The sequence below is a fragment of the Oncorhynchus mykiss genome, chromosome 20 (assembly GCF_013265735.2).
Source record: "Oncorhynchus mykiss isolate Arlee chromosome 20, USDA_OmykA_1.1, whole genome shotgun sequence".
Classification (NCBI taxonomy): Eukaryota; Metazoa; Chordata; class Actinopteri; order Salmoniformes; family Salmonidae; genus Oncorhynchus; species Oncorhynchus mykiss.
Genome location: NC_048584.1, coordinates 16,390,333 through 16,405,366, shown reverse-complemented (window position 1 = coordinate 16,405,366; position 15,034 = coordinate 16,390,333). Strand labels below are relative to the sequence as shown.

Here is a 15,034-nt window from a genome sequence, read left to right as displayed (position 1 = left end):
ATTCCTTTGTTCTGCGCTGTGTAGAGTTCATACCTAGATTCCATGCGGACAGTGGGCTCATTAAACGTAGTGACCAACGGCAAGTAGCGTAATTACACGCTGATAGGAGATCATCAGTATGTGCCAGCACGTGACCTACGCTGCCTATCCCTATGGAGTTTAACGGTAGACAAAGGTGAATACTTCACACGCTGGATGGTACAAAACTGCAGACACACGGAAAAGCATAAAAGAAGAGCACAACTATTCAACAAATCATGAGTGCTGGGAGCTGGAGATGATAAGATATGGAGAGACAGGGAGAGAAAGATTGACAGCAGAGGGAGAAAGAGAGGAACGGAGGGAGTCTTTGCAGCGTCCATTTATTTTCCCCCATCATGAAGCAAGATACTGAGAGCCATGGAAACAGAGAAAAAAGACAGCATGGGCAGAACGATGGGTAAGGTAGAGACTAGAGAGAGAGAGAGGGGAAAAGAGAGATGGTGGGTGTCTGCCGTCTCCATTCATTCCCATGATTAGCAGAGCTGTAGACTCTTATCCAGTGCTCCCCACTCTGCCAGTCCTCTCTGTGATGTGCATCTGTGTCCACTGGGGGCTACAATTAGCCCATCAAACTCATTCCAGCCGGGACTCGGTGCCGCCTCTCAAACCCCCTCACTCTCAGGAGCCTACTCCTCCAAAGAGACGGGCAACTTGTAAGACTGGGGGAGGTAGCCTTTGAAGTCCCAGGCGTTGCCGAGGCCTCCCTTTTTGCTCATATCAAGGGTGAGGAGATATAACAATTAAAACAGCAAGAGAGGCAGGCCCACACCACGGCACGCATGCACGCACAGCACACAGGCTTGTGCAGATGCAGGAGAGCTCGTGGGCATCAAGCACATTCTCTCAGAAGAAGGTGGGCCACAATAGAGGAGACAATCGAGCCGTTGGCATGGAGGCTAACGGATCACCACTGGCCGTGGTACAAGTGATGGAGGAATTTGACACATATTTCCTAGCGTCTTTTCCAACCTTCTATCCATCCCAATTTCCTCTCCTTTACTTCTCTGTCATTATCTCCCTTTCTTCAACTGGTACGAAACAGGAGTTATCGGTCTTACTGCTAGTTACTCAAGCTCAGATGGGCATTAGTGTAAGTGACCCCACGTTGCATAAGACACAGCTTTACTCCTCTCTGCTCCAGTGGGGCTCAGTGGCAACCTTCCAGGTAATTACACAGCCCTGACTACCAGCCCAGATAGATAGCCTACACACACACACACACACACACACACACACACACACAGACACACACACAGACACACACACACACGTAGAATCAGTCTCACACACAGCCAGACACAAACCCACATCATTTTAAGGAGGATTACAATGACTTCAATCTGAGCCTGTTCTTCAAGCCCCCTATATACGGCGATACTCCCCTGTCAACTCCTTCGCCTTTAGCGTATTGTACTATATGTATAGTAGGACTGGCTCTGTACGGTGCAGGGTCATCTGTAGTTTAAACATGTGTGCGTATGCAGATGCAACGGAGCATGTGGTCCGCATTAGCTACAGCAAGGAGCAGTAGCCAAAAAGAGCTAAACCAGCGTTTTAGCAGCCGTCTAGTCTAGCATGTCAAAAGGGTCTCTTATTATTTATTCGGAGTCTGCCCTTTTAGCAGTTTATCAACAAACTGTATCATAGTGATAGAGGAAAAAAATGTGCTAATGCATACTTTTGCATTTAATTGCAAACATAAATTGGATACCAGTTTTGAGTACATTGCACTGCAAAACAAAACAAAAGAAAGAGTCATGCTTAATAAAACTAAGAAGCGTTCTTTCTTTTGTCTGTTATTTTAGACTCTTCTCTAAAGACAGAATCCCATAAAAAACAAAACACAAAACGGCTATGGTCTCAATGAATACCAGTGAGAATCAAATGAGCTATTCAGGCTGCCAGTTGATTTATCCATGCCTCGCTACACACCAATCAGCTCGCCCGCCGGCCACACCAACAGTCAGTCACTTGTCTGCCATTTCAACGCAAGATGGAGACAGTGCCAAAAGTTCCAATTAAAATCTCTGTTCACCATGACGTGTGAGGGGAAAAAGCCCAAACGCTGGGCTTTCCAACAAAGTCGAGGAAAACACAAAAAAAGCTGCCGAATGCTACGGACAAGCCGCATCTTCTCGGTTTCTGCCGAGCACAAAATAAATAAGCATGAAGAGGAGGAGGAAGAGGGGGGGACGTCTTGTTACGGAGGAACAGAGCATGTAACAGATAACAGAGCGACAGTGTTCAAAGAAGAAGGCAGGCCCGTAAAACTTGCGCAGATTCGACATCATCGCCTCACTGTCCCTTAATGAGCCAGTAAAGAAGAGCCTGTCGTGTGTCCGCAAAACCACGCCTGTCTCACTCCAATCACAATGCCTCAGATTCAAATCTCACACACACACACACACACACACACACACACACACACACACACACACACACACACACACACACACACACACAACTGTCACACAGCCACTCTACATCTGTGCTGTTTATTTTGCTCAGAAAGGATGTTAACAAGACAAATGAATGAATAAATGCACAAATAATGCATTTAGATCATGTTAATAATGTATGAAAAGTAAGCTGCTTTTTTTTGCTTTTTGACAGCTATCCCAATGCTGAGGACTTTGCAGACTTTGGTGGTGGGTTCATTATTTTGATCTATTTCCCGAGTTGCAACTCTTGTGCTTTTGTGCTTTTATTGACAGTCTGGCCAGTGCCTGGTGCACATGGCAGATCTGTTGATCCATCACCAGACATAATAGTGTATCCACTAACTATATTATCTAACAGATTTTTCATAACAACGTGCCCATATTTCAATGAAATTGGGCAATGTTTCCCAGACATAGCAAAATAAAAGAAATTTCTCCTTCACCTTGATTGATTTAAATCAAGCCATTTAATCAGAGATGATTTTTAGAGGGCTGGAAAAACAACTAAATAAAAAAGCATGTGCACGCACACCAGCAGAGGTATGCACGTACATGCAAATACAAATCACCTGCCTCAGTGTGAGCTGTTCCAGATTTTCCCAACTATTAGAAAAAAAACACCTAAGAGAGAAACTGACTTGGAAGAAAAATAGTCTCAAGTCTAATTGTATCGCTTTTTTTGAGACGAGACAAAAGAAGAGCCCGGGACTCAGTCATCATTGACTACACTGACTGTGGAAGAAAACATAAGAAACACAGCCAAACAAATAAAGAAAGTTCAGAGATGTCTTCACTGAAACCGCTGAGAAGAACAAAATAAAATAAATTGGGGGTTAGTCTCGCTCAGGTTGAGCTGACACATGTGAAAACAATATAAGAGGTTTGAGGAAAGAGAAGGAGGAGGACAATGCAAAACTATTCAGGAATTAGATACCGAGTGTTCTTAACTAATCCCCGCGACCCGCTCTCCTGCCGTACGAGCAGGGAAACTAAACCTAATTCAGGGCAGCTTAAGGGCTCCCTGGAAACAGTCAGCATTCCACACACACACACACACACACACACACACACACACACACACACACACACACACACACACACACACACACACACACACACACACACACACACACACACACACACACACACACACACACACACACACACACACACACACACACACACACACAGGGAGAAGGAGGTGTTATACTTTAACTGCCACAGTGCATTCAACTGTAGCAATAAATTGCTCTTTGGGGATGTGGGGTTCATCGCCTCTCCATACACACCCAGTGCGCCCTACCCCTCTCCAAAATCCACCCAAAAATCTCTCACCCCAAAGTGTGGCCACCGCAGTCAGGCAAACAACCAGCCAGGGGATGGGTGCTCCAACACAAGGGGCGCTGTGCCAGTCCAAACAGTGGATTAGCAGGCGAGAGCGTGCTGAGGGTCTGACGGTGATTCAAGACGACAGCAGACTGTAGCACTATATACGCAGGCCTGTGTGATGGGCTTTGCAGTAGAATGTTAGAGTTGTGCAGCCAGGGGCTCCACTGCTATTTGACCCTAACCTACGGATTACTCATTGGATATTACTGCATTGTCGGAACTAGAAGCACAAGCATTCTGCTACACTCGCATTAACATCTGCTAACCATGGCCTGTTCCTTGGCCTGTAAGCAGTATATGGACAAGGTGTGACAGCAATCCATGCTTTGGTTTAGTTTCCCTGGCACGGTTTCCAAATGCTAAGGTTTTAGCATTTGTGACACATTTCCCCTGCAAGTCATCGAACCAATATCAGCGTTCTTCACGCATCATATTCAAATCATCTATAAGTGACTTTGTTGAGCTTCACAATCAATTTTAGATACTTTCGGATGACTTGAATATGATGAACGAAATATGCTAATATCGGTCCCATGACTCGAATGGGATTTGTGACACAAATGCTAATATGGAAACAGTGCCAGGGAAGCCAAAACATGGATTGCAGTCATACCTTGTCCATTGATTGCTTTAAGGGTAAGGAAACCAATATGTGATTTTGTCATTTGGGTGAACAATCCCTTCAATGAGTGCGGTTACATGCACACAATAAAGCGTTTATTGTGGATAGTCAGATTGATATAATCGATTAAAACGTTTGTATGCTTTGCAAAAATAACAATTTCCCTAATAATCATGTTTAAATGGACACATCTGAAATCAGGCTACCTGATGGCACTCTGATAAATGTAGAAAATCGGCAATCAATATAGACATTCTACCACAGCGAACATGTTATTTTTGGGAAACATATTTGATTCTGAGTACGGACATAAAGTGTGAAAACTACTTCTAAGACACATTCATTCAGTTGTTTCCGAACACACTTCACTCGCACTAAAGAGGGAGGCTCGATCGGCTGGTGCTGGCACATGCACAGATCAAAAACACAGCTGGAGATCGATTAAGGTGTTTACATGTCCTAATAGTATGAAAGATGTTTTAATTGGAATATGCTTACTTAGATTTTGACCTTACGCCAATTAAGAAAAATTGAGTAAGGTGACTTTTGTATAACCTGCCCACTGCCATAATCAGTTTAATATAGAAGTATTAGTGTGCATGTCAATGTACTCAATGAGAAATCTTTAAGACCTTATTTCTAGAGGGTTCATCACTTTTGTCTTTATTTACTTTTTTTCCCTTTAACTTTCTGACCAAGTAAGCACCCGCAGTGATTTCATAGAGCGCTAACACCAGAGTCATAATGGACACAGAAACACATACTGTACTCTGGAGCCAAACAGTGCTCTAAATTCTACTGGCGACTCTAGGGATATTCTCTAAATCACTTCACCCTACTCTCCAAAGTTCATGTAAAAACTTCCTGGAAAAGGGGCAGGCTGTTCTGAAGGTAAAACAAAGAGTTTCAGAAAGTTACACCTCTGTCTATAATCCTACACAATTCAGCCTAGTAAGAAAGTGAGAACAGAGGAGGAAGCAAGGATTTCTATAAAAACGAATCATTGTCAATACATTGTGTACTGAGGCCCACTTGTGTTAGCGTAAATCAAATCATCTCAATTTTGCAGTAACATTGACAAAAACTAACTGACAGAGCAAAATAAGAAAAAATGCCATCCTTTTTTGGCAGTATCAGGCTGGACTATAGGCCACTTGTTAAGTTAAAGCCTAAGCCTCCTTTTCCTCCTCCTCCTCCTCATTTGCCTCCTTCACACCGCCCATCCTATTTCTTCTCCTCTTTGTCACTCAGCTGAACCTGTCATTCCATTCCTCCGCTGGGAAAAGGAGGTCTCGTATCGACTTGCTCAGCGTCCCTCTCTCTCTCCAGCCACAAGACCCTCCAAAAGACCCCCCTTTCTTCTTCCTCCTCCTCCCCCATCTCAGTCCATCACTCTACCCAACCCGGAACATCCCATCCCACCTCTCCATTTAAATTCTTCCATACTTACCCTTCCCTCTGCTCCCGATCCCCCCTTCCCACCCCAACCATGCCCTCAGCCCAATACTAATTGGTAAATCTGTTTAACCATAGCAGTTCCAGCAATGAGACACCTGGAGTTCTGTCAAAAAAAATTTCCCTGTGAAACGGCCTCAAGTACTAATACAGTACACGCTCACAGCCCAGCCACAGAATCAGATGTGGGACTTGGGCAGAGGAGGCGGGAGAGAGGATTGGTCAAGCAGGGGGATATAGAAAATAAAGTAAATTATCATTATTTGGAAAATAAATAGTGGGATGAGGTGGGATATTTTTTAAGTTTCTTAAAAACCAATATGACAAATGAACTCTGTCTGCACATTGTACCATGATTTAGGGTCACATTTTGATGAGACATTTTTGCAACCAACTGCAAAACTAAGCTGCTATTTTTAAAAGATCAGTGCGATCATCACTGTCTTTCATTTTATATTTTCCTCTCAAGTGCGCGCACACACACACACACACACACACACACACACACACACACACACACACACACACACACACACACACACACACTTGTTTTACTATCCTTATGGGGACAAAACAATTGATTCCCATTCAAAATCATATTTTCCCTAACCTTAACCCTAAAGGCTCGCACACATCGCACCGGTTGTGGGTCTAGCATTCGCCTGTCTATCGTTCAGTGCGCTGCTTTAGGCACCACCCGCTGAAGACGTCTGACTGACTAAATGTTTTACTCGATTCTACATGTAAAATCAATGTGCACTCAGTTCGCAAATTACGTTCAGGGGTGCTAAGTAGTCTTGGCCAGCAAACACTATTGGTGTGACTGAGCCCTAACCCTAACCCTAACCATAACCTTAATTGTAACCCTAAACGTAACCCCTAAGCCTAAAATAGCTTTTTTTCTTGTGGGGACCCGCAAAATGTCCCCACTTGTCCAAATTCACCTTGTTTTACTATATTTGTGAGGACTGCTGGTCCCCACAAGGATAGTAAAACCAAAAACACACACACGCACAACTGTGCTTGACAACCTTTCTTGACCTGACTGAGACTGCTTATCTAGCACACAAACATACACACACACCTACATTGGATTTGGCACACATACATCTACACCTTAGAGAGACACGGACACTAAAGAATATGCAGACAAACACATATTTAAGACGCACTCACACAGAAACACAGACATAGACACACCCAACAGAGCTCCTGCCCTACCTAGTCAAACAGGTTCTAGCAGACACCTTTTAGAGAAAGGAGGGAGGGAGAGAAAACTAGAAGGAGGAAAATCTCTCTCCACTTGACATTTAAGGTTGTTGTTTCCGAAAGTGTTTTTTCCAAGTGCAACGACTTTATTACCAAAACGGTCTTGATGGAGCATGGAAATTCAACAAGCAATTGATAAGCCTTATCGATTCAAGCAGGCAACTCAAGAGTCCGGGGGTCCATTCAAAGGATACAAAAATGTGTTTTCTTCTTGGCTCCTCAATGACAACCCATGTCCCGCCATTCCTGTCACTCCCTTCATCAGGCTAACCATGCAACCGTGAGCTATAATCTAGCCTAACACCCACTGATCTGGCAGTAGTCATCTCTGCAGACCAAGGCTAACCATTATGTCCCCATCCATTCAAACCCTTCGTCAAGTAGGACACCATAGTTAAATGAGACACTGGGTAGTAATATAAAAATACGAAACAAAGCATTCATGGTCCTTGGATGGCTCTAAGCACCTTCTGACAACAGCAGAACAATTCAGAAAAGCTAGACAGCCTTGTCTCGTCCGAGTCCCTTGTCTTCAACATCGACCTCCCCCCAACATAAATACATAGGCAGACACACACAGTCACTCACTTAGACCACACACACACACACACACACACACACACACACACACACACACACACACACACACACACACACACACACACACACACACACACACACACACACACACACACACACACACACACACACTGCATTTTCTAGTTAACTTCTTGCTGGCTCACATTCAACCACAGATGTCGATAATATAGAGAATCCTCTTCAAGACAACTGTAGATAAAAATAGAACAGAAAGATTATCTCTCCTGGATGGTAATTCAAACACAAAAACTAATTTGTATGTATACAGAGTACAGTCCTCCAGTAAAAGACTGTAAAACGATTCACATCTCATAATGTGTGACAAATGTTTACCAAGAACCTCAGAACTGATGGAGATTTAGATCAACAAATACATTATCCATTAGAATTCAATCACTTTTTCACAGCACTCCTTTTGATTTGAACCAAACCTTCAATACATGTTTGCCCATTGAAGAAGTGCTCAGAAAATGATGTTTTGGACCTGAATGCCAAGACAAAGGTGCTCAAAGTTGAGCTATTTTGCATACCATGAGACAATGTCCATCCCTGGAAAAGATATTGAAATGTATTGCTAATTATTGATATAATTTAAAGCTTACAAACAGGGTTGTCAAAACATTTCATAATTCGTTTTTTATAACCTTTTTTTTTGTACTTTTTTCGTCAATTATCTAAAAATGTGTAGATGCCAATTTTTATCATATTCACATGTTGTAGCTTAGAGCCTACTTTACATTATCTGAGGTTTTTGTGATGTGCCGCCATCGGTTGAGACACAACATGCTCTTGGATGCAGGGTAGGTGTCATGTTTTCGCTGAAAAATATACTAAAATGGGAATAAAACTGAAATGTCAAATTTCAAACATTACCACAAAGATGGTTGGATTCAGCCACAATGTTGACTTAAACGGGAATATCTGTTGTTTTAATTATACTGTCAATCCTCCATAGGAAACCTATTGAAATCATATAAATATAGATAATAGAATAGACATGACCATTAAAGTTAACATTCAATGGTGGGTAGACCGGCGGCCATCTTTGTGATAGCAATTAGAATCTAAATTGTCAGTTAAATGGAAATGGTGTACCAGCTAAATTGCAGTGGTCTGAAGGGATAAGTCCATTCTATGAATTTGAAAATAATAATAATTTCATACTTTCATTACATTGAGACACGGTCACATGTCTCTTTTTTAATTTGTGGGACTACTTGGTGAACAGATTTCCTAAATAAAATTGATTTTTAGCTGAATTCCTGGTGATGCTTGTCTCGCTTGAGGGCCGGTTTTGGCCCCTGTTGCCGACCCCTGACATACAGTACCAGTCAAACGTTTGGACACCTACTCATTCAAGGGTTTTCTTTATTTTACTATGAAGACATCAAAGGAGCTCCCACATATGCTGAACACTTGTTGGCTGCTTTTCCTTCACTCTGCGGTCCAACTCATCCCAAACCATCTCAATTGGGTTGAGGTCGTGTGATTGTGGAGGCCAGGTCATCTGCTGCAGCACTCCATCACTCTCCTTCTTGGTCAAACAGCCCTTACACAGCCTGGAGGTGTGTAGGGTCATTGCCCTGTTGAAAAACAAATGATAGTCCCACTAAGCGCAAACCAGATGGGATGGCGTATGGCTGCAGAATGCTGTAGTAGCCATGCTGGTTAAGTGTGCCTTGAATTCTAAATAAATCACAGACAGTGTCACCAGCAAAACACCCCCACACCAACACACCTCCTCCTCCATGCTTCACAGTGGGAATCACACATGCGGAGATCATCCGTTCACCTACTCTGTGTCTCACAAAGGCATGGCGGTTGGAACCAAAAATCTCAAATTTGGACTCATCAAACCGAAGGACAGATTTCCCCCGGTCTAATGTCAATTGCTCATGTTTCTTGGCCCAAGCAAGTCTCTTCTTTTGATTGGTGTCCTTCAATGTCTTTGCAGCAAGTCGACCATGAAGGCCTGACTCACGCAGTCTCCTCTGAACAGTTGATGTTGAGATGTGACTGTTACTTGAACTCTGTGAAGCATTTATTTGGGCTGCAATCTGAGGTGCAGTTAACTGTAATGAACTTATCCTCTGCAGCAGGGGTAACTCTGGGTCTTCCTTTCCTGTGGCGGTCCTCATGAGAGACAGTTTCATCATTGTGCTTGATGATTTTTGCGACTGCAATTGAACAAAATGTTTAAGTTCTTGACATTTTCCGTATTGAATGATTTTCATGTCTTAAGGTAATGATGGACTCTTGTTTCTCTTTGCTTATTTGAGCTGTTCTTGTCATAATATGGACTTGGGCTTTAACCAAATAGGGCTTTCTTCTGTATAACACCCCTACCTTGTCACAACACAATTGATTGGCTCAAATGCATTAAGAAGGAAATCAATTCCACAAATTAACTTTTAACAAGACAACCTGTTAATTTAATTGCATTTCAGGTGACTACCTCATGAAGCTAGTTGAGAGGGTGGCTACTTTGAAGAATCAAAACAATATATTGTGTTTTGTTTAACACTTTTTTGGTTACTACATGAATGCATATATGGTATTATTCTACAATGTAGAAAATAGTACAAATAAAGAACAACCCTTGAATGAGTAGGTGTGTCCATACATTTGACTGGTAGTGTATGAAATTATTAGTTTTTCTCGTTTATGCGTTCTTAAATAATCAACCTTAAAACGTTTTTAAAAGTATTATTATTTTATTTTATTTTAATTTAAAAAATAAATAGTTAAATAGTTTGACAACCCTGTTTGCAAGCTTTTAAATTATATCAAACTCAACCGTTTATCTTTTCCAATGATGAAGACATGGATGTCTCATGGTGAGACATCCATGTCTTCATCATAAAGATAAACGACTGAGTTGAGATATGTGAAATGGGTCAACTTGGAACACCTTTACCGCCTAAATGTTTTGGCATTCAGGTCCAAAAAGTCCCTTTCTGACCACTTCTTTCATGGGCAAAATGTATGCAAAGTTTGGTTTAAATCAAAAAGGATGCTGTTAAAAGTGATTGAATTCAAATGGATTTAACCTATACTGTTTGACAGAAACGTTTTTGACCTGAAAGCATCATTATATACCATGTTCAAACAGCAGAGACTTAAATCAATAGACACTTTGGCACTGTTGTAAAGCCAAAGGGCACAATCCCTATCGATGGAGACCGTAATGCTACCTTAAGAATAAACATTCTAAACCATCTGATGTTAGCTACACCAGAGACAAAGCACAGTCAGCAACCTGAGCTGGGCTACACCAAGTATCACAACACTAGTGGGTTACAAGCCAATTACTTACAGACCACAGTTCACAGTCTTTTAAAAGCATCTCGGGAAATCAGGATTGTCAGAGAACTAGGAATGTATGTGTTGCACAAGACATGAGTACATATTTAGTGTGAAAACCATGGCTAAAAGGTCAGTAGGTTAAGGCTGTCAAAAGTATCCAAGACATATCTGCACCAGCTGCCATTTCAGAGCAACAAAGCAAGTCAACAACACAGCAGTAGCAGCACTGAATCAGTAGCAAACACAACAACATAGCATGATTAGGCTATCATTAGGATTATGGTTGTTATTATTACTTTTTATTTAATTTTTTATCAACATCATCATAATTTGTCAGTTGTTATTTTGGCATCATCAACCAGCTAGCTAACAAGATACTTGGAATTCAAAGTTCTCACCAACTGAAATTGGTGAAGGCTCAGATCTGACTGTCCGGGGAATTCCAAGCAGAAGGGCCCCTGAAAGGCAAAGACGGACGTTCCCGAGTCACACAATTATATCAGCTCACACACACATCATCCTAGCCTACCAGGAACATGAATGTAAAGCAGTGTGTTTTCACTTCCCAAAAGAAATAGGCCTAATGCTTTTTTTTCACTAGCTAGGCTATTCATTTATTTAACCTTCTATTTCCTTTCCTTATGGCTACCTCAGCTTTCTCCAGGGTGCCATGCCTATCCGTATACACACACATTACACAGAGAATATGAGAACATGGGTTGGCTTTGGGTTGGTTACATGGCAGTTATACTGTTATACACTGGAGTTTCTCAGCTGTTCTCGCTGCTGGTTCAAAGACATCGCCTTCTTTGGCTCTTAAGTAAATGCAGCTTGCACTAGGGTGAACATGGGGAGATGTATTCCTGTATTCCTGTGCATTAGGTAGGTGTGCAGCTATCATGTTTTACATCACTCTAAAATCAGGAGAGGAAGGGCATGGAAAGAAAGAGGGAGGAAAAAAGAGGAAAAGGGAAAAGAAACAGGGAAGGAGATGAAGAGTTCATGTATCATTTTACAAAAAAACTCACACACACAATCATTCAGACACACACAGACCCCAAAAAACTACTGAACCACATAAGTTAGTTATCACAAAGTGTTTTCACCATATACAGTACTGAAACCTCACACATAACGTTACTGTACTGTACAGGTTAGCCTACTCGGCACAAAAGTCAATAAGTCTTGTGTGCTTGACCCTATGACTGCTTGACCCTGTGGGAGACAGATTTCTCTCAACAGGATTACAGTATATACAGTGGTTATCGGTGTGACTGCTTGCAGGCACACAAACACAGTCTAGATCTGCCCATTACCCAGGGTGGCCTAAGTATACAGGGGTTAGCCTACATAATGGCTAAATACCACCCAAAGGTAAAAAGGACAAATGATCTCTCAACTATTCATGTGCGTATAAAAGCCGCTATTCACATTTCTTCCTGCAATCAGATGACAACTAATGGTGGCGTGCGCTAGGCCTAGAGTGCATTCCTGAGGAAAAAATATCGAACAATAAAGGAAAAGGTACAACAAAATAGGCTACGCACTATTACAGGTCAGAATCTGGATGGAATTGTTCCTCTATAAATCCCTATAAATTCCACTATCGCTTGCTCAGTCATTCCTTTGTTGGCTGCTCAGCAGACACTGACTGTCATTGGGAAGTCTGTAAACAACTGGACATTCAGTGTTGTAGAGAAACAAGGACTTTGTCTAGATTGGGTTTCACTGAGTGAAACAGCAAACCCCTATTACCCACTCTTGTCACAGTTCCCATGATTGACACACGTCTCAGCTGGTCTCACATTTGGCCCCCAAGATGGTCATGATGTCAGCATGACAGTGCAACGTCTGGTTTGAGACAATGGACAGGGCCAAGGCCTGTTGGGTGGCCAGAAGAGGCACAAAGCCCCCTGTCTAAGGGTGAGGCCATGTCTCCTACCAACAGAAGAGCCAAAGGGGCTCTGGTCTAGAGCACTACTGCCATAACAACAGACAGCATTGCATTCTTCTGTGATAATGCTACCACTGACTTTGCTCAGTCTACCCAGAGCTTGCAGACTGAAGTAAGGATGATTATCTGAGCAAGGTAGAGGAACAGAGAAAGAGCGAGGGGGAGAGGGAGATTGATAGAGAGAGCGAGGGGGAGAATGAGAGAGATAGAGAGAGCGAGGGGGAGAAGGAGAGAGACAGAGGGAGAGAGAGAGGTCTCCCCTCGTAAACAGTGAGGGCAGTGTGTCTCCAGTCTGTGACCCTGGGGGCACTCATTAACAGTGAGGCCAGGCTCTCCCACCAGGGCTTCCAACCCACAGAGCTATTGTCTGTACAGCCCAGGTGGACTGCAATTCATAGGGAGGAGACTTGTCTTTATTTAACATTTCTCAACATACAAAGATGTACGTGGAGTGGACAAGAGACCACTGGCCATGAATTTCTAAGGATGACCGGCCAAGCTGTTTAGCCACAGTGGGGGACTGAGAAGTCATTGTGGGCATTTCCTGAACAAATCTATTATTTTTCAAAAAATTGGGAAGGAGACTTAATTTCAAGCCAACTCCCACTCCCACTCCCATTCCGTAGCTCTTGTTCTAGTGCACTTTTCAATGGAGAGACAAATTGGCCTAAAACGTGAAAGCCAAGTGTTCATTGGTTCAGGTGGGAGGTCTTGCCACACATAGATGTAATGGTCAGATTCCATCACTTACTCAACGCTCATTATCATACACTTGGAGTAGGCACACAACAGGACACTATACTCCCTCAAGTTCCATTCTTCACTGCTCCTGACACACACACACGGACACACACTACACTGAGGCCTGGTTGGGAAATGGTTAACACTCCAGCCGTCCCCTGCTGCCAGTGAAAGCCCAGAAAACAATGGAGACATTGTCCAGCCTGAACAGACTCTGAGGAAAGGACTAGTGTGGTGTGGAGTGTGTGTGTATGTGTATTTGTTTGTGTGTGTATGCGCACACTCTCTCGCTCTCAAACATATTTCTGCCCCAGTTCCCAGCATGTCAATTTAAGAAACATTGTCAAAAATGTTTGACTTGCACCACAATAGTAACTCTAAAGTGGCCTCTAATTTAGGTTATTCATCACTTAACCCACGGGTGGGCAGAAATTATGGCTCGAGGGCCACATTGGGATTTCAAAATTCTGAACTGATTTGTTCATCAAAAGCTATTTGCGGGCCAGAAGAAGGACAGTTATTTGAACATGTAAAGGTCCAGTATAATTACTACATACATTATATCTAGTTTTAGACCTCAAGAGTGGCCTGGAGAGTTTTTTTTAACCCCCCCCCCCAGTCCGATGACTGAGTTAGACGATGACTCAATATTTTAAAGCCAACTACAAGTGACGTACCCTTTCTTACATTCCCTTATACAATTCTTGCCTTACAGAGTTGAAATGTAAAGTACTTTTCTCAACTTGAATGTGTAAATAAATGGCATGACCAGAACACCACCATGTTATGCTACTGGGACACAGCTATGTCCTGCTTGAGTAGCAGCAGTTGCCAGCTGTGATGTGGGGGCACACACACACGAAACAGATCCCGTAACAAATCAAAAATCTGTCAAGTGGCTCAAAACAAATCCTATTTCGAGCACCTCTAAGCTACTAGGAAAATGGCATAATACATCAGCCGATGTAGGCCTACTGTATTTGGTGCACCAACAATTTAACAAGAAAGGATAACCTTCAGTTTTTTTATAGATGACTGTCAACTCATTGTGTTTTGAGAATTGACTGTGTTAATATGTGTATGAAAATGAGTCAAATGAAGATACTGTAGCATACGACTCTACGAACTGAGTGCTATTCTATACAAAATTCTCTCAGACTGTTGACTATGTGAAGCACAAGACAAAAATGTATCTCCCTGGGTTTCTTTCTGAAA

The 15,034-nt window shown here is 42.5% G+C and overlaps 1 protein-coding gene across 32 annotated transcripts in view; it reads right to left on the bottom strand.

The window, feature by feature from the left end:
* Window positions 1–15,034, bottom strand: part of LOC110499059 (transcription factor 7-like 2) — a 98,724-nt gene that overhangs the window by 43,333 nt on the left and 40,357 nt on the right. For 23 of the 32 annotated variants that reach the window (XM_036955891.1, XM_036955893.1, XM_021575923.2 and 20 more), the window contains exon 5: window positions 11,523–11,582. The exons of the other annotated variants lie outside the window; for them this stretch is intronic. In XM_036955891.1, coding sequence (XP_036811786.1) covers window positions 11,523–11,582 — 60 coding nt within the window. The remainder of the gene's footprint in view (window positions 1–11,522; window positions 11,583–15,034) is intronic. 32 annotated transcript variants of the gene reach the window in all.